Below are 25,259 nucleotides of genomic sequence, written 5' to 3'. Positions count from 1 at the left end.
CTGGGGGGTTTTTTTTGCCTCTTCAACACTGCTGCCAGCAGTGTGCTCAGCAGTCCTGCCCAGCACGTTTCCCACCAACTGAACCACCGTGATTACCTCCAGCCCTCTCTCAGGATTTTTTTCGATGATCCACAAAGTAGTGGTCTCTGCTAACACACTACAGTGCTGGGGACTTCCTCCTGTCCAGCCGGATCCCCCATCAGAGCAAGAGTTAGTGGCTGGGGACCCACCACTTTATGTTTATTTTTTCTTTTTTTTTTTAAAGAAAGAATAGAGGCTCTGAACCCAGCTGCCTGTGAGAAGCACCAACACAAACGTTTAATGTGAATGTTAATATGAACATTTCCAAAAACCCAGCAACAACAGGGCTGATTTATCTCACACAAAACACACCCAGGTAAATGTGACGTTATTCGGCCAGTGACAAGCCAGGGAAGTAAGGATTATCCATCTGCAAAGTAAACTGAATGTCTGACTTGATCAAAGAAGCCTACAGAAAGTATACCTGCAGCTTCAAGTACGAGAAAAGCCAGAGGGTACTGTTTTTGAGGCAATTAATAACACTGTATAATTAAGTGTATTTTAAACCCTATTATTTAATTTTAAAACAGACTGTGATCTCCCACTTAAACGTTGGTGTTAAATACGAACAACCAAGTTACTCACTGCAAACACAAAAGGAATAGCCAGGAACGCTCAGAAAACATTCCTATTTATTTGCGTGGCGTCTTCACAGATCTGCAACACCGCAGGCAGCAGCCCAAAGAAAACACGGATTTATGGAGTCAGTGGGGAAAATACCATCCCTTGCCAGGGACACTAGTTCCATGCACTGAACAAGGCTGTGCAGAGGATGGAGTTGTTTGATTCGGGCCTTTTCAGACAAGCTTTAGCGAAGGAGAGGGAGCAGGAGGCCGGCTGGCTCAGGGACACCCAGCAGCACGGCGTCTCTCCTCCCCAGCCTCTTTCAACCCGGGGAATGGCCAGGAAATGGCTGTTTTCACAAGAACCGAAATGCCCGAGACCACTTCAGACCTCCGGTCATCGCCCTGGATAACAAGTTCAGCTGAGCCAAATGTCAAGTTTTAACTGAACAGGGCTCTCAGGTGCCCCCACCCTCTGCACGCCGGAGGCCATCTCCTGATGGATTTTAGGCTGTCTGAAAGAAGGATGGAAAGGCAGGACAGAGAACACGACTCACATCACCTGAGAAGCTCCAAACAACAAAGGTTTTCTCCCCTTTCCAGCAGGAACGTGCAGAGAAATGGGCTTCACTACACACGGGAAGACAGTGATCACACGACAAAGGTCCCAGACACAGGTTGGCTTTGTTTGCAAGAGGGTGCTGCAGGGCAGCAGCCCCACAGCCCAACCCTTCCCTCCATCCTCACACGGGAGATAAGCGGCCAGGCTGCAGGAGAGAGGTCCCCTGCGCTCCCTGGCTGCCTTGCTGGGCTCCCTCGTAACACGTGGCTGTGCAATTCCTTATGCCTCGTGTGCACGTTCGCCGGGGTCAGGGCTGCATCCGTACCTCTGCGCCATCGGCTTCTGGGCTGCCCTGCCCCAGCTCAAACTGGCTTATACTGGGGATTGCGGGTAAAACTTGATTATTTTGCTCTGTAACTGCTCTTTATACATTGCTGAAGCTCTTATTTTCCTCCAAAGAGGAATTCTATACATTCGAGGAATTTAGCTGGCTGCCATGCTGTGTAGCAGGAGTGCTGTGCAGCTTCTCTCCGTATTTCTCCCGCCAGTCCGTGGGTAGTGGATCTGACAGTCTGAAGCTCCCTGCCTCCCTTCAGATACTTTGTGCGTGGCAGGGGATCCCGAGCAGACGCCTCTCAGGGCGCCAGAGCCGAGTCCTCAGGAGGGACAGACCACACCAGCCCCCCGGGGTCTCCTCTCTGCTGCAGGGTCCCACTGGAGGGGCAGATGTCCCCGCGAGCAGGGGACGGCAGAGCAGAGCACGGCCAGCAATGCGTCCTGCCCTGATGTGCCCTGATGCTCCTCCCGCTGCGGCATCTGGGAGGACACAAGATGGGCAAAATAACGACGGTACTGCTCTCAGTGGGTCTGTGCAGGACATTATAAGGGCACGTGGATCACGCTGAACAAAAAGCCTAGGAGCTTCTCCATCCTGTGAAAAATCTTTTAGTGGCTGAAATGAGCCAACTCTAGACTGAAAGAGAACAAATATCACAGAAATATCAATGCAGCAATCTTTCTTTTCCACTCTGTACTCTAGTACGCTTGAAATAGTCTGCAATAAGCCACTTATTTCAGGAGGGGAAGCACACGGAAAAAGCCTAATTGGAGAAAAGAGATTTATCTCATCCCCATGCTCCATCATCTTGAAAACTCCAGTGACGCCATTGTGAAAACGTGGCGCTTCTTTCTGCTGCGTAAACTGAGATAGCAAACAAAAGAAAGGGAAGAACAGAACTAACAATGGCTTAAAAATGTTAATTATTCTCTTGCAACGCTGCTCAACTCTCAACAAAAGACTCTCTTAAGGCATCACATGGGGCTCGTAAAGTAGTCACCATCTCACTCTTCTGACACAGCATGAGTCAACACAAAGAATTCAACAACGAGCTCAAAACCGGCTTAGTTTTTGTAATGTGGCCTGCGTGTACTTTGATAAAGAACTATGAAGCAACTGAACGGAAATCTGTAAGGATGTACATCTGGAAATGCTTTACTTCTGGCACATGTTAAGCCATGTTGTATAAATATTTTTTGTGGCATGAACTGGCTGCCCAGTGAAACACGACATGCTTTCTGTAAGCCAGGTATTCGCTGCAATTCCTTGCACACGCACCCTGGGCCAAATTCAGAAATCGCTAATAGTGATGTAAATCTGAAACTATTTCTCAGAATTTACTCTGGACTAAATCACTGATGCAATAGATTTTTCTCCAGGTTTGCAAAATGCTTTAGCATACATATTGAAAAAAAAGTCTAAATTCATTTACTCTGGATTAGCCACAGGGTCACAGGGCAAAAGCGGAGCGATTGCAGAGCAGTGCTGCAGCACTGACCCCGCTGTGGGTCCTGTTGGCTGCTGGGGGTCGGACCTTCCCCACGTGCTCACAGCACAGAAATTCCTCAGTTCTGATAAAGCATTCAGAAATTGCTGTCACATGACGCGTAAAACTTAATATAAAATATAATTCAGAATGCTGACACTGCATTTATATCAACAGTTTTCAAAGTATTTTAAATTAAAAGTGCTACGCTTATTGAAACAACCACACACCCATAATTTTGCTTCCTGCACTACTGGCAGAGGAATAATATTAACAACTACAATAATTTTGCCAAATCATTCACAATATGGGAAGTTCTATTAGCAATGGGAAGAACTTCTGAAACGAAAATTTCAGATTATTGCAGAAGCTTAGTCTGTCAAGCAAAGTAAGGACTAGGTCATGCCGGGAATGCTTTGGCTAGATTTTTTGGGAGTGTAAAAGCTAAAGGAAACCTTCCTTACGGCAGGCCTAGGTCTCGCTCCCAGAAAACTCAATGGGACTTTTCTCAGTAAACTGAATGGAAATTGCACTAGAAACAAACTCACGTTCTATATTAACAAGCAAAAACAAAACTGAAAAAGTAAATCCAGCAGCATACTGCGGAGACCAAGACTGAATATTAAAGTCTTTTACCATTTCAGATGCATTACATCTGCCTGACGGTCTTCAGCCTCCGAAGACTGTTAGGCAATCTGCAACTTCCAGAGTTTCCAAACTTCAATTCACTGCTTAATTCATTAAATCAGTGAAGATCAGTATCTCATTTTCCAGCTCTGCTATTTTGGGAACTCAAAGATACTCTTACTGTCATGGAGTGATGAAAGTTCCCAAAATAGGCCAAATGCTAGTATCTGAGCAGTAGGATTATGCAACCGATGCGCTGGAGACTAATCACGTTTCTAGAGCGTTAGATATGTTTTGTAGACTTTGTGTGCATGATGCACTACATCTAATCCTACCCATGAAGGCATGCTCTTCCCTAAGCTCTTTATTCACCCCAAACTCTTTTACACTCCACCGGCTCTGACTTTCGTGTAGTAGATCTTGGCACAGACTCAAGTTAAGCCAGAAGGTGTTTCTAACAGAACTCCTGTTTTTAAATCAGCCATAACCTTAGTAAATTAATCTTATTCAGTCAGACATCTTCATGCGTACAATATTCTGAGAGAGAGTATTTTAAAATCATGTTTGACAATTCATTTCATCCACTTGAGCTGGAAGGAGATGTTCAGGAATAAACAGATATTTGTTTTGCAATCCTACAGTGTCCTTTTCCAAGAAGCGTGATTAATAGCTTTGAAATAGCATCCGCTGAAATCCCGGAGACAGTAATCTTTTAAACTGATGGGGGTAACTAATGGTGCATGTGCAAATGATCATTTCCATAAAATCCAAGTCTGTGTTTAACTAGGTGAATTTCCAAGTGGCCGCCAAATAGTCCATAGTGGCAGCTAATCTGAATCTAGAGTTTGAAACTGCCAGCAGGAAAAAAATCCATATGTAGCATCACTAGTTTTCATCACCTCGGGAACAATCCACATGAAGCATGTAGGAGGGGGTGGAGAACAAGCCTGGAGACCTTTCAAAGCACAGTACAAAACAACACTGTGGACCCTCTGCGGAGGTTGAAAATATAATGCTGGTGAACATTTTTCAACATCGCCACAAGCTGAGTGCTTCATATAAAAGGGAGGTCAGAGGCACGCACTATGGGCCACTGTATGGCCATCCAGGAGAAGAGGACTTGGCATGGCAGTAAGTGCAAATGCTCGGAAGATGACAGAGCTAAGGCAATGAAGGGAAAGGGGCAGGGAAAGGGGTTTTGTTTTTCATGATTTGAGCACAGCAAAGACTTGCTGTAGCTATTATAAAGGTCTTTGTACAGCTGTTCTATAAGTCAAAGTTCTTCTACTATTTTTTTTCTGAGAAAAACAAAAGCTTACCTTTTGGTGTGGAAATGTAGACTGGATCATGGCAGTTTCAAAACTGTGCGTCCCCTTGAGCTGTGTCTTCTCCCACAGGGCCTTAAGGACTTGCACAGAATTACTCTGTATGGACAAAGGTTCTGCAAACAAGCTCTGAAGAAAATGTTGAAAAGAGGATTTCAAGTATTTTTTACTTGGCCCTTAACAAAGAGCATCTTATTCTTAGAGTGGGACAGCCACGCGAATAACCAGGGATTAGTTCATGTCTTTGTAAGGAGTTATGATGGATCAATATGCACACACTTAGATAAATCCTCAACTATTTCATTTCCTTTGGGGCTTTTTTTATTGTACATTACATGTCTTTAAGGTCTATGGCTCACCAAAGATTATCTATTAACTACCGCTATGCATAGCAAGTTGCATGTCATTTTTGCATTACAGTGCTAGTTTATCAACATGTTAGCAGCACTGGCCTCTGTGAACCAGGTGTAGATCTCAGTGACATGCATCTTTTTAGAAAAGACATGTTATTTACCAGTTCATGCAAAGAGATGCTTAGCAGCGCTGCAGGTTTGTATGTTTATTTGGACCTGACTGCAGCTCTTGGTCCTTGTGCAGGGAAGAGTAACAGTGCACTGTTTGTGACTCCACTGAACAGACAGCGGGATGAAATGCGAGAGAAAAAACTCCACAGGACACATTCAACACAGATTTTGCTGGCAGAGTAGAGACATTTTCAGCCCCTGAACATTCACAAAACAAGAAGAAACTTGCGTTGGGTTGGGTGCTCTCACCTCCAAAGCTCCCTATTTCAAAGGATAGCTAAGATACAACCTTATGCTGCCTTGAATTATTCTAGTATTTCAACAGCATTAAGTACTTCATTGTAGAAACTGCACACAAAGTCAATGTTACAAGAATGGTACTGCAGCTGAGCAAGCTTAGCGTTTCTGCCTCTACTATATCTGCTACATGATCTTGTAATTAAAAAATGCATTTGCATGCAGGAGCCAAGTTAAGAGTGCACAAGCAAATCTGATTTTCCACATTTCAAGTATTTGATTTCACAATATGAACAATGTCCTTTTAATGTAGGTTTCCTGGATGGACGTTCCTTCTTCTATTTCTAAGCAGAAACCCAACGATCCTAATCCCACTGTCTGGCATCCAACCGACACAGACACACTTCAGTAAGACGCAACCAGGAATTTTTATCATGGCTGAGGCAATGCATTTTTTCCAGCTAAGCTGTCAGAAACAGCCAGATAATTTTGTCCAAATTAAGAAGGAGAAGCTCCAGGCAGCCACCTGGCATGAGAAAATGACAGCCCAACTAGTTCGTGTTTGGCAAATTTATGAGCAACTCCAGGGAAGTTGTGAAAGGGACGCGTCAGACAGCCCCTTACTCGCTGGTGCTACCACAGCGGCGTGACAGTGTCCCGCCTGATGAGGGGAATTAAGCCACAAATCATATAGCTTTAGAAGATTATTTTAATGAATGCAACTGTGAAACTAAGCATCCTGTCCATCAAATAACCTCTCTACCATCACCCCTTATTCTAATTTTGTTCCTTTTGTTAATGATCACTTAACTGTAAGACAATTTCTCAGTCTCTGCGACATACGCTTCTCTTCCTACTGCCCTGCACTAATAATTTGCCGTTTCACAACTTCCACCCAAGGGTTTCGAAACATGATATAACTATTCACTAATATTTTTCAAATTAAATAGAAAGCAGGGCCATGAAATTAAGGATCTGATCTGGAGACCTGAGAGAAAAAGTCTCTCTTCTTGCTTTTCCTTTTGCAGAATGCAATGTCAAACAGAACACGAAGCAACTAGCAAAAAAGGAATAAAAACACAGTAACTTGTATTGAAATCTTCAGAAACCGTATATTAGTCGTCTGTCTGTGAATCTATGACGGATCTGCTGAAAACTACATTTTTATCACCAGCCTTTCATTTAACTCATTATTAACGCACTATAAATACATTTTATGTCAAATTTATCTCTTGCACAATTTCACAGGCTTAAATAACATTATCCAGGGCTGAATTTAATACCCTATATTTATTTTAATAATAGTTATATATCCAGTACTTAAAAGCTTTAGGATTTCAAACAAAAGAAAAACATAAATTATCTGACATTAAACACCATCCTGATGCACAGCAAGCTCGAATGCTCAGTGCAATACAAGAGGAACCTTTCTTTTCCATAAAAAAAAGCATATTAAGTGCTGTGTTTACAGCACGTTTGCAAAGACAAACTAAACTGCATTGCTTCAAGCCTGGCCCTGGCAGCGTGGAGGGATTCTGCTGGGGGCTCCTTGGCACAGGAGCCCAGGGCCAGGGGTAGCACTAGCACAGCCAGAGCAAACGAGGAATACCGCAGGGAATAATAGCAAAGCTTCGGAAAGAGTAGCTGCAGTGGGATAAATCCAATTACCCAGCCTGGGGTGGGGAAAGCCACGGGAAACAGGGGGACCAGTGTTTGGGGGCAGTGTCTGAAGGAAGCAGAACCCAGCAGGGGCACGTGGGGATGGGGAAGGCGGGCAATGGGCACCTGAGTGCCGAGGAACGGAGAAGGAAAGCAATATTGCCCCTGTGAGCTGGGAACTGCGCGAAGCTCAATAATCCTGATAAAACTGGCAGGGCCAAATTCAGAGTAATGTGGGAAGGGGTTAAAGGGAGAGGTTTCTCAATGAAAGATGTATCACAAAAAGGTTAGGCACCAGGGATTAAAGGTGGATCAGTGATTAAATTGTCAGTGCAACTGATTCAAACCATGAACCAGAGACAGAGCAGAGGTCATTGTGTTAAAATCCAGCGGCAGGGGCGGCGAAGGCTGCACAGCGGGGAGCGAGGCATGCCAGCTCTGCCACCCGTCTCCTCTGCTTCTGCTCCTCCTTTCTTGTTTTTGTGCATTTTAGTACTTTTCTCCATATTTTTCAACATCTGCTTTCCTCTCATCAGGAACAAAATGATACATTCGTAACATAATTCATTTATTCTCTCTAGGTCCTGTTAAAATTCAACCTCTTTCCTCAGGTTTTCAGTTACAGAGTAATTCACCTCCTTTATTTTCAACCTTTCACATTGTCTTCTCACCCTCTTTCTGCCTCTGCTGCTCTTTGCTTCCTTTTCTGTGCTCTGTCACTGTCCTCTCCTTCCCTGACAACCTCTCAGTTTGGCTCCTGACTGTCCTCGTTCCTCATCTGCAGCAAAGTCCCCGTCCCCACAAACAGCTCACACAGCACCTCTGGAGCTACGGAGACGACTTTTTGTACTGAAGCACCCAAACGTGCCTACTGACCTGCATTTTTGAAAAACATTTTTTGTATTTTTTTCTAGAAGCAAACACAGGGAAGAGTGATTTGAGCTGTTAAATTCACAGCATAACTCGCCATGCATCTTTTAAATTTCAGATAAATTCTTTGTATTTCTAAGGTCGCATTAGGGTGGGATGAACTGTGGTGAACTGCTCTGCATAGGTTAAGAAACTGAACCTTGCTATTTTAACACAAAAGCCATCTGTTTAATCTTAAGTGTGAACGTAGGGTTTTCTCTTACAATGTCATACTATTTGTAACCTATTAGGAAATTCCACATATATCCAAATATTGAGCTGTATTTGGAAACGGTATTAAACGTGAGAAAACAGCTTTAGGGTTGGTAGGAGAACAGCATTGATCAGATTTGCAAATCCTGCTCAGTCAAAACTTCTGAAGTAAAAAAATCCCAGTGGGTGCTGCACCTCTAACCTCCACCTGCAGCCTCGGGGTTGATTCTGGTCCCCTACAAATCCACTGCAATGCTTCTGCTCATTTGCAAAGCACCTGGGACTTACTAGAAGTTTTGCCTGAATAAGGACAATAAGGTTTCGTCCCACTTTTTTATCCTGAGACTTTGTAGTCTCTCCAGACAGTTTGAATTTGTTGTATTTAATAGAAATATAAAAACTTATAAACTGCAAAATCACTTCAACCTACTATAATGACTTTCTGAGAAATCACAAGGGTCGCAAAGCACTGTGGATTAGAAGCATAAAGAGATTAACGATTAAAACATTTTTTTCTAAGTACAGAGTTAACAATAGAGAGGTGCCACTAATTTGTATTGCACACACCTGCTGGAAGAGGAACATGATATGGATCCACAGCGGAGGCTGCTGGCTGACGAGGGTAAAACTGGATTTACTGTAAAGGCAGTAATGGCCCTTCAGGGGACAGCTGAAGAACAGCTTTGCTACACAACTTCTAACAGTATCTAGAAATAAACAAACAGAATATTAAAATCAACTACATACAAGACAGAAACCTAACTGTCCATTACCAGTCTATGTGCAATCAAGCAGTGCATGGGCATACGTTTCCACGACGGGGGTATCTCAGTCTGGGTCAACTGCGGCGTTCAGAAGGGCATTGCTGCGTCTGCGCCCTTAAATTAAACACAGTACATCTGACAGTACTAGAGAAATTTAGTCTCCAGTGCTTTAAATCTTATGTAGTAATCATTTACTCCCAAATGCAAAAGGTGCAAGACAGTGCACAGTCAGGCTGTTTATCTTCTTGGTGCTTTCTCATGCATTCGGTACTGTCGTTTAGCTTATCGAACCAGACAGATCTGTCAAAACTGTGCATCACTTATTCTTATTTAAAGAGTTTGTTGGAAAAAACATCCCATATTAGGAAACAGCCATACAGGGGCCTGACATCTGTGGGATCCTTGCCGAGACCTTGCGCGGCTGAAAGCTGGCGTCTGTAGTGATGGAGGAGTGCAGGACGCGGCTCCCAGCCAGGAACGGGCTCATTCAGCCACTGGTAAAAGCCGCGGTCCCTCCCCTCTTTGCAATGGATCCTGCTGACCCTGCCTGTGCAGAGATGCTCTGGCTACAGCCTGGCTTCTAGGGGCTCCAGGTTCTACAAACCCTGCTTCTCATCAAGCACACATGCTAAAGGTCTGCTTGTCATACCCAATTTTTTTTTTTTTTTTTTTTTACATACTAAGCCAGGGCACTGGAGCTTTTGCAGCCATTCGCTGAGAGGCACAACACATGAGGGAAGGAATCGTTGCTGCTGCCATACTGCAAGGACAATGCGACAAATCAGCAAGCCAGTGTGATGGCGGCTGCTGGCAGAACCTGCAGGCCATGACTGCTGGCGCAGCCACAAAAAAAAGCAGCAAAAAAACCACACGGAGAAGGAAAAGGCATGAAGCTCCAGATCCAACAGGACAAGGGACTGCAAATGCATACACAGTTACACGCCGGGAAAGGTGGGATATGTCCGTTCAGAGCTGTGACTCGGTGTCACTCACAGTCTCAGCTCCGGTGCACTACAGACAAAGCGTCTCCAATTCTCACTGCTCTGTCAAACACCGACCATTTATGCCATCTGTGATCATGTTATCTGTTGATAAAAATCCCGCAGTGGTTACATGCAGTCTGAAGGTGTCCTTTGAGATCAACAGTGCAGTACAACAGCTATATGCTACGTAATGTTACCTGACTCTGAACTTCCCGTGCTGGTTTTAACTGGAAATGAAGCCCTTGAGATGCATGATTCTGCTTTTGCAAAATATTGACCTTGAACCCTCGTTTTCTGTCTTTGGATGAATGCTTATAATGATAACAGCATGTTAGGCATAACCTAATCAGACTTCTTTATTAACTTAAAATAGTAATGTCATTTTATAGTCCCTTTGAACCGGACCAAGTGGCTATCCAAGGTAAAAAGGCACGGAAAACAAGAGACAGAGATCCTTAGATGATGACCTTGATGCAAACACAGGGGAGAGCTGCACCCTCTTCACCCAGCTGGAGAGTTGAACTTGGAAGGGGAGGGGAACAACTGGCCCCACCAGCTGCTGCTGCTGCACTTGTTTCCTACCTAAAGACAGAAATGACAGACAGACAGACAAGCCGCCCTGCACTGGCAGATCAGCCCGCCAGACTGATCCATGCACCGGTGCTCACCTCTCCTGTGGCCCTGTCCTGCCAGCACCTGCAGGGTCAAAGCCAAAGCATTTTCAAGGAGAACAGAGAGCAGCATAGGCTCCCGGGGAGTCGGCCAGCCAGGTCTCACCGTGCAGCGTCCACAAAATGAATCACACAGTTGAGAAGGCTGACACGGGCCAGCTGTGCAGGGAGCATTACTCAGAGTCTCGTGCTATCCTGGTGAGTCACCGTGCGGTGAAGGTGTTGGAATAAAATGCTGTAAGAAAATATCCTAACTGGAAAAATGAGTTGTAACTTTATAGAAAGTGTGGCTAACGGGAGAGAGTTTAAATAGCACAGCCTCTGGAGCTACTGACAATGAGAGCCAGCAACAAGGAAGACTGATATCAGAAGGCAGCCTTTCTGTCCAACAATAGACCATCTTGAAATACTTGTTGTTTTTAACATTTTTCATCTAATCAAGATGTGAAAGCACAGGAGAGAAGTGTAATAAATTCTGTATTTCACATAAAAACACCACGTATGAGGAATAAGTTTACCAGAGGTACAAAAGGATGGGTCCCTTGAGCAAAAGTATCAACGGATCAGATTGTCACTAAAAACACAGAAAATTCAAAACTGGGATGTTGGAACCTGCCAAAGATGCTACAGAGAGGCCAGATGGCTGTTAGGGGGGAGAAAAAACTTCAGAAGCTGGCAAGTGGAAACCACTTTATTATCCTTTGACAAAGCTGTTTGAATTTGCCGAGAAAAGGAAGTCACCAGTTTCAAGCTGGGACTGCAGAACTCATTGAGACTCCACTGTAGCACAAGAGAAGAGATCTGAGATGTAAAGGCATGGGAAGATTAAAGTTAGACTCCACAAAAACCAGTAGAGTCACTACGCATACCGTGGGGAGACATGCACAAGCCAAGACAATGCATAATATTTGGAAGTGAACACAAGAACCCAACCAGATTGTACCGACTGTAGAAAAAAGGATGATAACAGCACTCCTTCCTAAGAGGACCACTTACATGGTATAATCAGCATCATTACAGCAGATGAAGCTTGGATTACCTGGAAACCAATGGGGTGTTCATTAATCTTTAATTACAGGCAGGTGCATAAGCCAATGTGGGGCCAGAAGGAGAAAGCAGAAGAAAAGCCACAGGCACTAGGAGGTCAGAGGATCAGACCAGGCAGTGAGCTTTCCTCCCAGACAGGGAGTTCATGAACCAAGTCAAAATGCTGTTGAGCTGAACAGGACTACAACCATCATCCAGATCACTCCCCTCCAAAGACACAGGAGGAAGGACCTAGACCAGCCCCGGCTCTCCTAAACCATGGGTGGGCCAACAAGAAAACCCATCCGTATTTGTCTCTAGAGAGTGCATTTAGCAGAGGACAACTTTGAAGATATTTCCTTTGCTCTGAGACAGTGATGGAAAGAGGAGCTGAAGTGGGGCCACTGCTCTTGGCTTCACTGAACATACCAAAAAAAGAGGCACGCTCATTGGTGTTAGGAAATACGGCTTCCTCTTGTGTAGGCCTGAAAAAATGAATATATTACAGGAGAATGTTGCCTTGAGGAAAGGAAGAATCCTCATGAAGTGGTGGCTTGATGCCAAGCATTGGGCATTTATAGGGTGCTCTTTGAAGACGATAATATTGATTTGTGCACATTGACTAAATCCTGTGGGATGTGGAAGTGCTGTTTGGGTTGTGCCAATCGCCCGAGCACAAACATACTCCAAGATCTACAGTGGGACAATATTAGAAGCATGCATATGACTGTAAGCTTTCAGCAGTAGAAAGCCAGGGCTTAAAGTTAAACCAACAAAGATGCAAATGCTGCTAAACTGAGATAACAGTTCTGAAAAGAAAACTAACTTAGCTGCAGATCACAGATACACCATGCCCATAAGAAACACACTCACTTTAGCAGGAAAAAGATGGAGCATAAAATCCTCTACTCTTGGATTAGTGGTTATGGGGAAAATTTGAGTTTAACCTATTTACCCAAACCTATTGGTTCATACCCAAACCTGCCAGTGTTCATGTTCAATATAAAGAAGGAGTTTTAGAAACTGAAGGGATTAATTAGAACGACCCTAAGTCCTGGGACATATTAAAGCACAAAACTAAATGATGTCTCCAAGGAGGCTGTTGACAGAATGCTCTTCCAACAGCATGGTCCAAACTAAAGACCCTTGGTTTATGCATCACGGATACTAACAAAACCTTAACTTCAATACACTCAACCAGAAGTAGAGGCTTGGCCTTGGTCCATGTGTGTGAAAAGTTTAATGCTTCATTATGGGAAATCCCTCTTAGCTAAAAATGACCATAAACCACATACTGCCACTGTGAAAGGGAGCTGGCAGTCAATGCCTTCTCTCTTCAGTGAGTACGGTGGTTATTTTTTCAGCACAAATGTATGAATTGACAAGAAACCTGAGAGATATTTAAAGGCTGCAGGCAAACATTGGAGTGCATTAAACAACTGTGCAAGGCAGCAGAGTCCAGAGCTAGATTTGTGATCACTCACAGTAAGTCCACATCAAGCTGATCAAATCCCACCTGGGCAGTCTCCCACAGAAGTCATTGCAGCTGCGACAGAAGGTGGCAGAGCTCCAGAATACCAGTCCCTAGTTAGCAATTAAGAAAGGGTGCCCAGTGCTAGGTGGGATTCTGTTTGATGGGACTGTGAAGGAGGTTCCTAAGTGCTGCAGAACAAAAAATTGCAAAGGATGTATGGAGAGACACAAAACCCTAACAAATTGCTTAGCAAGACATTGTGGATGACACTGAGGCTGATAATACATGCCAAAATAAATGTCAGCTCAAGTGCTGGAGTCCATGCTGGCTGAGCAAAAAGTTAGTTTCTGGAAAAAAGCAGCATTCATTTGTCAATACCAACTGAAAAAAACCTCGTACTCAGACAATCTTCAAATCTTTGGTATGAGATGGGCGATTATTCATAGCTATTTCTGCTACTTTTCATATGCTGAATTAGGCAATGTCTGATAACAAGCCAAAGTTTACTATGTGTGTTTTTCAATGGTTTGCAATGAACTATCAGTTTCAACATTTAACAGCTGATCTCAGTTATCCCAAAGTCAGTGGAAAGTAGTATTTAAGTAATAAACCTACTCTGATGAAGACTAAGATGACCCTGATCCATATCTAGCACTGTTACACTGTATTTCACTCAAGTGCAAACCAACATGCCAGTACCATGGGAATTCATTTTTATGGTCATGGGAGACCTGTAAATAGATAGGCAAGGAAAAATGAGTTTCTTGTCATCATCTGGGCACATGAAGCTGCCCAGAATGAAGCTGGGCACATTTTCAGGAAAATGATGTGTCAGAAAAATATCTATGTTGTGCCATTTCATAAAATGTTTAAAATGGAAAAAAAAGAGATCATTTTAACTAATAGCATCGTCAAAGACTGACCCACAGCATATGAGATTGGCACACTGGATGTACACACACTGCAGAATAACCAGTGGCCCATTGTATCACTGACACACAGAGACAGACTTCTAACTAAAAATGCAAATTGTAATAGTCACATAGGTTGAGTCATAGTCTTCCAAAATTTGACAGCATCCACTGAAGGTGAAGGAGCGGAACTGAAAGCACTGCCTTCCTGCAGTACTGCCCGCTGGAGCACCTCCCACCCAGGAACGTACACTTCTGCTCACAAGTAACCAAGTGCTCAGGTGTCTGGCCAAAGTTTTGAGAGATCTTTAACTACTGCAGCTTTCTCTTTCTAGCATTATGAATAATAAAATAGGTTTAAACTTTTATTCAAATGTAACCATGGCAGTAGAATTCTCTTGTACTACATCCCATATAAAAACATTGCAGATACTGTAGATATTAACAGGTTATCAGAGTCTGTTGTGCTCAAAATATCCCCCCAAATGTCTGTATTATATATGGCAGGTGTTATCCTAACACCCAGCTGTTGTTAGACACTAACTTTTGTATGCTACATCTTCATTTTCAAGAAGCCAAACAAAAGCATTGAATGTTTCTAGAAGTGACAATATCATTCTTTACAAGTATTTCCCCACCTGTGTAGCAATTTCGATTCAGAGTCTATGCACTGTATCCCACTGTAGCAGAGTAATAACATTCACCATGGGTTTGGATATTTCTAGTATAATACTTTTATAATATCTATTCAAGGATCCCAAAGAACTATTATTTAAACCTCAAAACGTCCATCACAGTAGGTCAGTTTTGCTATACCTTGTGGATAAGTTAGAAGTGTGGCAGGATCATTTAGGAGTGAAGCATGCGTGTAACACATCCGTGTTCATACTTGCGCTCAGAGACACTCTAAATGAGAATGAAAAATGTCTTTTTAAAATCATTGTAGTATTTACGAATTGCACGTACTTATGTACTCGGTATGATATGCAGCTTAAGAAGATACATTTTGGGCTTTCCTAAAACACATGTACAGAAATTGGCTGAGCTTTAGGTAAGCTCTGTTGCCTACTTTTCCCAGTCCATCATTGCAATGCTATATAAAATACTATGAACCAAATATCAACCTTGTGTAATTCCACCTGATTTCAGAGGAGTTAAAGCAGAGATAATACAACATAGCAAGACCTATTCACACCTGTGAGACTTGAAGGCAGTCATTTCTAGGCAAAAACAACTCTCTGCATTTGCACTTGGTAACGCACAGCGGCTGAGAAAGGGGAATCCGATAAGTGAGCAGCGATCAGGTCTGGAGGTTTAGCTAGGAAAGGGGAGCATACAAAAATTTTTGCTAGGAAGAACAAAAATAAATCACTTGCAGGCTTGAGTTAGCAAAAAATCTTTGAAGGTGAAAAGAAACCAGTCTCAACCTATGAAGGTGGAGACAACTCAGTTCCCTGAATCTCTGTGTAATTCCCCACGTGGAAACTCCTAACCACTCACCCTGACTTCGCCTGGTAAGGAAAGATTAATTTAGCCCCCAATAAACTTTCCGGATATCAGTAAGATACAACACACAGGAGATTCCTGTCAACAAAACCTACTTGCTCTGCAACAGCTCCCCCAGCACATGGCACATCTTGGCGAATGCTGGTAATCCAATGTTGACTAAAAGTCCTTTTGATGTGCTTTAAAGCAATGAAGTCCAAATTATGGCAAAGATGGATCTGCAACTCTTTACAATAATTGGTCAAAAGTATGTAAGGGAGAGAGGAAGGAAAAAATTAACTAATTTCCCTGAGGACATTAAGCCTATTACATTGGTCACATTTAAGCTACACATTTACAGACTCTAGAACCAGTTTTGTACTTAAAAACTACTGTTGCTTCTAAATGTGGAAAGCAAATTTGAAGCAGGGTGTTTATGCCAACGTCTATTTCACTGAGTAACCTGTCCCATCTGACCTAAATCAGGAGTTATGGAAACACCATTTCAACCACTAGATCTGTGCCTCTAATAGCACTTCTATACTGCACGGGCTCATAGAGGTTTTGACTGTGGAAAAAGAAAAAGAAAAGAAAAAACCCCAGAGACACTTGTCTTATGACTATTTAAGAGTGCTAGCTCTTGGAGCTGGACAATGGATACGATCATTTTGCTTGGGCCAGGAAAATCGCTTGTACACGTCAACACGCCAAAAGATACTGCACGAGGAGGAAAGGGACAGGTCAGGGACAAGATGATATGACACCAGGTATGTCTTCATTGTGGCATTGACTTAGTATAGGCAGTCACGGGTAAATGCATACACCGCCTTGGTCTGAACGCCAGTCACCCCCACAGCCCTGCTGCTGCTGTGTTACTTGCATGAAAAATGAGCTTCTCGTGCACCCATGAGCTGCTGCCTGATAAGCCACGTATGACTTTCTCAGAGAAAATTACGGCACATTTTGTACGTTCTTGTCAGCACTCCCTTTGGTAACAGCAGAGAAACCAATTTCTCAGCACTTGGGATCTCAGCTTGTGCCCCCATATCCAGGTGGAAAAGTGGCCAGCCTGGATCTACCCCATCCTCAGGGAGAGGCCGGCAAGCTCTGGTGCAAAGCAGGTTTATTAGGTGAGAAGTCTGTGTATGTTGATGAGAGTTTTGTTCAGGCTAAGCACCAGCTCAGTTAACTCAGCAAAGGAGAGAAGTTCATAGCTCTGCTTCATCTCATTAGCAGCAAAGAAATATCTACTGCTGCTGAGTATCTGGGGTAACGACCAAACAGACAGAACAATCGCTTGTTTTATCCAGTTACTATGAATTATCCCTATTGACGAGCACCTAAGAGCAAACCTAAGCCAAGAAATTTTAGAGCTCTGTGCATCCCTCCACTCAAGCAGCTCCTCATCTCCGCCACCCCTGGGTATCGTACCCAGCTGCGCATCGCTGGCAGCAGCAGCTGGTGACGCTGGGGCACATCTTCTCCATAAAGAAGGACGAGTTCTCCTCCTTCCTCAGCCTGGCTTTGGCTTGGAAGGAGAGTCCAAGTAACACAAGGAAAGGATTTTAAAACACGAAGAATACGTGAAAGGCAACGCAAGGCACAAAACAACCCCACATAGCCACCAAATGCCCCAGATGGCAGAGACTGGTCAAGATCCCAAGGAAACGCTCCTCCAGCCAAGAAATATTTTTCGTCACATCTGTGGCAAGTCTCAAACTTCTAGCAAGATAATAAGCAACAACTTGTTTTTCCTACAGGAAACAAGAGAATATATGTTGCAATTTTAAAGTTCACTACTAAGTGGTTGTGCCTGGGGAAAAATAACAAAATATAAACAGAAGAATGTCAGTAGAGTTGTTAATTGTTGTTTATTCCAGCTTAACATGCTGGGCTAAACCAGGAGGGACATAGGCAAGTAGGTACAGAGTCACTGGTTCTGGGAACAATTAATGCATTATTTGATTTATATTGGTAATCCTTTACTATTAAATAAAATCTGTTAATAGGAGTAAAAGTATGCTCATAAATTTCCCAGATAGAATCAAATCCACCCATAAACATGAAACCAGAGAATAAGAAATGTATAGAACTTTTAAAATTTCCAGTTTTAAGCCTTTTTCAGCTTCCTCAGTTTCTTTTTCCTGATGTCTTGAATTTGCATTACAAATAACTATGCAAACAATAAATACGTTTCTAGGAGAACAGGGTAATTTTTAAAGCAATCAGCTTCAAGAAATGCTGATTTATATTTTTTTAACACTACTAGCTTTGCATGCATGCCACAACTCAGTCTAATAGATTTCACCTCCACTAAGTTACACAAAATTTAATGGAGAAGGCATGACTATAATGGGGTCTGGACAGCCACTACAATGCACTCAGTACGCCGAGTCCAAATCTGAGTGGCAAAAGCCACATTTGAGAACATACACATTAGCTTAACTTTATAAACTCCTTTACCATCAGGGTAATGAAAAGCCTATGTCATTTCGGAAGGTACAACAGTAAAACATCTTGCCACATTGTCCCATCTTCAGAAGCAAAAGTGCATTTACCTTTCCGCTACCTATATCCATGACTGAAGTGCAAAGAGCTCGTAAGGCGTGCGCAGGAAAGCGGGGTAGTGGGAAAACGTCCCACTCCTGCCGCTGCCTGGCTCCTCTGTGTCCCAGCCGCGTCCCTCAGCCACTGCTGGCAGAGGGCTGCTGGCTCACCCTGCCTGCACAGCGGGCACAGGCAGCTAAGGGAGGAATCGTTAGGTCTGTCCTGGCCCAACCCAGCAGCTCCGAAGTCGAAGTCCTTTGGTTTGGCTTTCCCCCCAGGAGAGTGATAACACCACCCCACCGGGAATCTTCCAGCTACCAGGTAAAGCGCATCTGGAGACCAGCCTGTTTAAACTGATGCTTCCAGATGAGGTGTAAAGCACACATGATTTGCTATTATCACGTATGTGAGGGCAGCAAGTTATGAGCGTGTTCATGTTCCTATTACGCTCCCCGTTGTGCTGGGATATCTCCACGGCCTGATGAAGCAGATCACAGCGAGCGCGATGGCCGTCCTGTAAGTTAGCACTTCCATTCTCACTGCCAGCCCTCACATTTGGGATGCATTTGAAATACCAATCCTGTAGAATAAAATGCCAACTCTTTTTTTTTTTGGCCTAGCAGCAGCAGAGTTCATCTCTGGAAACGCTGGCCTGAGCCTATGCAACTTTGTGGTCCCACTGAAGGAGCAGTGGTCCATCTGTTCCAAATCAACGTTTGGCTTATGGAATGCTGGAATTTATCAGACCGGTGCAGGGGTGAGCACTGCAGGGGAGCAATGAGCTTTTCCATCTATGCTGTCATATGGTACCGATTATCTCTCAGTACAGCATAAAACATAATAACAACCAGATTTAGGGCCAGCATACTGCAACCTGTTTCCCCTGCCGCCTCCTCCTCTTTCAGCATTCTGTCATTAATCCCACAAAATGTTTGCTGTTTGTATTTCTTCCTGTAGGGCACCGAGGAGCTGGGAGTGACTTACTACTATAAAATGTTTATAATATTTTTCATTGGATGGCATTGCATTTTGAATGTGGCTTCAGTGACCAAGGATTGAGTGATGCACTAGATCTCCCTGGGCTCTATCCTTTTAAAAAGAAGGCTAGGCAGGCTGGAGGTGTGCAAATCCTTCAGTATCCTCCACACACATATATTATCAAATGCTTTCTTTCCAACAGCTCACTTGACACTCAATGCTCCGAGCTGTAGGCATTAATGGTGGCATTTTTATCCCAATTATCTAAAGAGCAAGTAGAACTAGAGTGGAAAACAAGGACCTGCCCTCAAGTTATAACCAAATCCAGCAGCCGGGGAACCATCTGACACCAGCCCCTCCCAGAGGCAGGATACACGTGGCCATGCATTGGATCCACCATCCCTACACATCTGGGAAACAAGAATAATAAGTAAAAAATCATCCAGCATGCAGGGTTCAAGGTGAGACCCAGCAAGGCTAGAGCAGGTGGAGCCGGCCAGCTGCTCCAGAGCCCTGTGCTGCATGCAGGGGTAATTGGGGCTGCACCAGGTAAAACAGAGTGGACTCGGGTCTCAGCTGGATGTTGTGGCACTCTCAAAGCCAACTCTAGAGGTCATAACACCAATAATGCCTAATACAGGAACGCCATCTTTCACCTAAGCCTTTCAAAGCAACCTACTCAAACCATTGCCAGCCCTATCTCCCCAGAAGGGTACATGAGACCTAGAAAAGCAGAAAGGCTGAAGGACTTTCAGAGAGCACATACTGCAGCCAGCGGAGAAACTGCAAACGCAACGCGGGGATCTTGAACATGGGCTCTTGCTCCTAATCACTGGGACCCCAGCCACACCGAGGCAGTGGAAATCCTGCCCAGCGTACACTGAAAAGCACTAACCAAACTCGGGAGCATTCAGGAAATTATAGATGCACAAGTCTGAGCCACTGTCTTCTGCAAGATCCTGGAGGTACCTGTAAGATATAACATCACAAACCATCTGGAAAAATATAGGCTGATGAAAACTACTTTGCTCAGCTCCATGAAAGCTAAAGCACCTGACAAATATGGTGGCTTTTTTTTTTTTGAGGAAAAGATCCACAGTATTAAGAGGATTAAAGTGATGAACATGACATAAAAGAATACCTCAAATTGCTTAAGGTATGGCAGAGATGTGAATCTGGGCAAAGTGGTTCAAACTAAGCAGGAACTGAACCAAACCATCAGCCTCAAACTGAAACAAGCTAAAATAAATAGATTTTTGTGGTTTCGGATGCCTTCTTTCTGCCCCAGTTTAAATCCCCTCTCTGACTGCAGTGTTGGTTCCAAAAGATTCACTTATGCACATACACACATGCATCTGGTAAGCTGTTGTAGCTTGCCTGTTTTTCAAAACACCCTCAACTTGACCATTTTCTTAGTATAAGACATTCTGGCCAACAGCCCAGTCTTAACCCTGCTTCTGCTGTAGGATCATCACCCAATTCACAACTCTCCTCTGCCTGAAGCACATGCAGCCAAAAATAGTGAATACTGAATGAGGTAACATTGCTGAAGACATGTCAATTTTTCAATGCGTATAGGAGGCATCTTCAAACTATCACAGACAGATCATGGATCCACCCTTACAGCTCTTAACCTGTATCCCTTCACAGCTGTAAAATCTAACACTTAAGTTAATATTACATAAATTTTGACATATAGTCTAATTCAAATGAGCTTATAAGTCAACAAGGAGACTGAAAAAACACACCCTGTAAAGCAACAATATTTTGTGAGGGCTAAGACCTACACAGTAAATGTCTGACTCAACAGCAAAAAAGAAAATTTGCAAATCACAGACAATGTTACAGAGCAGAGGATGCAATCAAAGACTTTCAGGGCACCTGGAGTGGTCGTCGGATCTGCCCCCTTACCCACACTCAGGGTCAAGAGTGCCTATGACATTGGGAGTTGTAGTAGCAGCTGATGGTGTAAGGCAAGCTTCAGAAGAAATAAAATGTTATCAACTGATGTATGTGGAAAAAACAAATATTTTAGGGAGCACCAACCCTTCTTCAGATCTGTCAAACTTCACAGCCTTGCCTTGGCCAGCTTTCCAGATTTCTTTAATGTACTTTTAACCTCCACAACCTCCTCTGCCCGCGCAAGCTAGAGAGCTTTTTCTACTGTTTAAGCTGAATCTTTTTTACTGGTATTTAAGCTCATTATTTCTTGCCTTGTCCAGCATGGGCTGTTCCCTTAACTGTCTTGCACATAGCTGAAAACTGCTATCAAGTCCTCCTTCAGTTTTCTCCTACTTTGGTCAAGAAACCAAATTTTCTCAATTTGCATCCTTTCGAGAGATGTTGGAATGGTAATTCTGATTCGAGTCAGAAAATCCCACCAGTACCTTATCCTAGTATTACTAGCTCACAAAGGGCAAGTAAAAGAGCCGTAAGTGAGGAGTGAAAGAACAGAACAAGCACACAGCAGTAATTTCCCTCCTGCTCTCCTGGTACCTCCATCTGTGGCTCCGGCATTTCCAGAGTCAGGGGGGGTATTATTTTGATAACCCTTGAATGGCTCTAATCCATGAATTTACCTAATCACTTTTGAAACCAGGTATCCTTTCAGCATACTTAATGTACTGTAGCAATCAGTTCTGCCATTTAATTATGTGTATTTAAGTATGTGTATCTAATTATGCATTAAGAGGTGCCTATTTTGTGTATTTTGAATTTGCTTCCTGACAACTTCATTACATGTTCTCTCGTACCTGTATTAGGACAGACAGTGAGCCACCACTCCCAATTAATCTTCTCCGTCATTCATAATATTGCAAATCTTTATCAGCTGTCTCTTTTCCGCACTGTGGAGTCCCAGTCCATTTTTCTTCATATGGAGGTCTCTGATTATCCTTGTACTCCTGCTAAAGGTCTACTTTGTCCTTCAGGATTCAGGCTCCAATTAATGCAGACAATGACATAATGATTTCATCATGAGGTATCTATTTTTCTTAATTCTTCTCTTGTCCGTTTGCTTTTTTGTTAGCTGCTGAGCACTGAACTGAACGTCCTCTCTCTTTGTGCAAGGCAGTGACTCCGTATTGGGAAAACCTCAGCAGCCTCCTGCTTTCATTCCTACTGCTCTCGGTATTAGGGCCCCCAGATCTGGCAGGGGACGTGCACGCTAATTCTGGATGAATCCAAAGGCATGCAAGCTTCTTCAGCCCTCGCCATCCCCTTTCGGGGATGCCACCCTCTCAGTTTTAAGCAATAAGGAATTCACCATGTTCACAGACAGTCTGCCCAAAGGTTAGACATCATCGTCATTAGAAATGCAAGCAGGGGGTTGAATTCTGCTTAGTGAAGTGAACAGAATTTGACCCATCATTACTTAGAAATTCTTACAACTGACATTAACGCTCTGTTGACCTGTGTGTGAGCTGCCACTTGAAAGCCCAGGAAAGGCATGACTTTAAGGAAAAGGTATGTGGGGAAACTTGCACTCTCCGTTATTAGCACACTGCAGTGCTATTTTCTTGCAGCACATTTTGCCACTATTTCCTTCAAGTACTCTGGGAGATTGCTCTGAAGTGCCTATCTTCACATTTTTTCCCTGTTTTACATATTAAATTTCCAGTTCAACAAACCCCTACATAACCATCATAAAATTAGCCAACTATGTATATTAATATTTTCTAACATTTTCTTACTATTTTCTAAACATCTTATTTGAAAAGTAAAACAATGAATGGGCCTTTATAGCGTGCAGGAATCACCGAAGTCCAGTAACTGCAAGGTTTTTGGTGGAGTGGTTTATGTAACATCTGAAATATTAACAAAGCTGTCCCCTGCGTAATGAGCCAGACTGCATTTCTTCAACATATTTAGAATGAGTCACGTAAATCTCCTGTTCTGCACATGTGTCCCTGCTCAAAGAATTTCCCTAAGAATGCTAGTTGAGGATTTTCAGGAAATTACAATAGTTTGAATGAATTTAGAAATAGTCACATGCTTCGAACATATCATAATAGGTACTTCAGAAAGGAAACTGAGCAATACATTTAAAAATATTCAATGTATTATATTTGATTAATGCAAGGTCATAGCATTCAGCACTTCAAAAGCCAGATTGTTCACTCTCATGTTTCCATTGCAATTTTATGAAACAAAAGTTTTATCGTTAATTCTACCAAATAATTATTTGAAATAGTAAACCTAGAATTTAAGATATTTAGGAAATTCTTCAGAAACATAAGTTTTTAAATATATATAGTTATATCCCTTTTATGAGTGGAAACTGCTTTTCAATTTCTTGACCACTGAAAAAGTAAACAAATACCTTATCAACAGAAGTTGCTATTTGATGGACCTGAAGTTACGTAGTATTAGAAGATGATGTTTCAAGTGACTGCAAATTAATTTAATTTATTGAGTCAGCTACTCTTTGGAATCAGCATGGCCCATTGAAGGTTGGGTGTAAATAGCTCACGACCACCAGCAAGTGGTTAAATGCACACAAATTCACATTAAAGCGACTGCTCTCTGTAAACGCAAGAGGCTCACAACCCAACCTAAAGAATTTACTTCAAAAAGGAGTATCAAAGACCCATCTTGCAGTGTATCGCCCACCTCCCCCACAGTCTCACAAAACCAGCTCTCTTGCACTTGAAAACAAATATCCACCCTTGATGAAAGCAGAAAACATTAAACAACCCCAGGGAAGTGGTGAGATAGGATCCAACCCAACCCAAAGCACTGGGGATCTCATTCTGTTGCGCCTTCAAGGAGCTTTGTGTCTGGACTGGAATGTGCTGACCTGAGGGTCCTGACCTGCTTCATTTCTGGTGTATCTTGTAAGTCAACTAATTTAATAATATCATGATAATGAGGAAGGAGACACAGATCTGCTTTAGACCAACCCAGCAGGCCAAGAAGGAGGCTTAAGTATTAGCACGCGCTTACCCATACGCCTGCGTGGCCCAGTCCGACCCACGGCACGTACACGCTGTTGCACGCAATGCTCCACAACTGTTAACACAGCTCTGTAACTTACAGCCCGGAGCTGGGTGACATTCCCCTTACCTGCCTGCCCTGCAGACGTGCCTGGAGGTATTGCCAGCCCTAGCCAACAGCCACGGCTCTTCAGCTTAGCGCGACAGGTCCTGCCCTTTTGCAGAGAGCTTGGGGCTTGCCCCCTACGGCAGCCAAAAGGCAATCCTCACATTAACCCTCATGGGAGTCTGGGATAGGTAAAGGCTGCACTATATCCCTGAAGGAAAAGAACAACAGTCCTGGAAGATTTCAAAACACTGCAATTTGTGAATGACATTGTTTTATAAAACTAACGTTCCTCCCCATCCTTGAGCTCTGCGCTAGAGGATCTTTGCTACCCATTTCCTTGACCCCTGAGAGGACTTTCAGTGTAGTGTTAAAGTTCTCGTAATCGGAAAGGCTCAGACCTCTTACCTTCAATAACACACTGATCGGGGATAGGAATTTTCCTCCCCATCTCTGTGACATATGCTTTCACTTTACCCAGGTTTTCCTTCAAGTGCAAGTAGAGCTTGTCCTGGTATTCCACGGGGCTCGTCACTGCCTCTGCGCTTCCTTCGAGGGCCTTTTCTTTAGTAGATTCTGGCAAATTTGCTGATTCTGTGTAATCGATACTTTGGTGTGAAACCAAAGAATTTCCCAGTTGCATTGCTTCAGTATCAACACTAAAAGGCAATTTGTCATTTTCTTGGCTAATGTAGATCTCAGTGAAGGAGATACCAGCAGATATCTCCCCGTTCTCCTCGTCCTGTCCACTCTCTGAGTTTACCCCCTTCATGCGGACTGCATGCAAAGCGAGGCTTTTGGACCTGGAAGGTGATTAAGGAAAGGAAAAATGTTTTGGAATAGAGGTAAGACACAAA

General features: G+C 43.4%; 1 protein-coding gene across 1 annotated transcript in view; it reads right to left on the bottom strand.

Annotated features, from left to right (window-relative positions):
* Positions 1-4,975: 4,975 nt before the first annotated feature.
* Positions 4,976-25,259, bottom strand: part of VEPH1 (ventricular zone expressed PH domain-containing 1) — a gene marked incomplete at its 3' end in the record, with an annotated part of 59,531 nt that continues 39,247 nt past the window's right edge. The window contains exons 8-10 of the mRNA XM_009582044.1: positions 24,811-25,205; positions 9,091-9,230; positions 4,976-5,110 (exon numbers count right to left, since the gene is read on the bottom strand). Of these exons, the coding sequence (XP_009580339.1) occupies positions 4,976-5,110; positions 9,091-9,230; positions 24,811-25,205 (670 nt within the window). The remainder of the gene's footprint in view (positions 5,111-9,090; positions 9,231-24,810; positions 25,206-25,259) is intronic.

The sequence above is a fragment of the Fulmarus glacialis genome, unplaced genomic scaffold, assembly GCF_000690835.1.
Source record: "Fulmarus glacialis isolate BGI_N327 unplaced genomic scaffold, ASM69083v1 scaffold18927, whole genome shotgun sequence".
In the NCBI taxonomy this organism is placed as follows: Eukaryota; Metazoa; Chordata; class Aves; order Procellariiformes; family Procellariidae; genus Fulmarus; species Fulmarus glacialis.
This window is presented reverse-complemented; position numbering and strand designations above follow the sequence as displayed.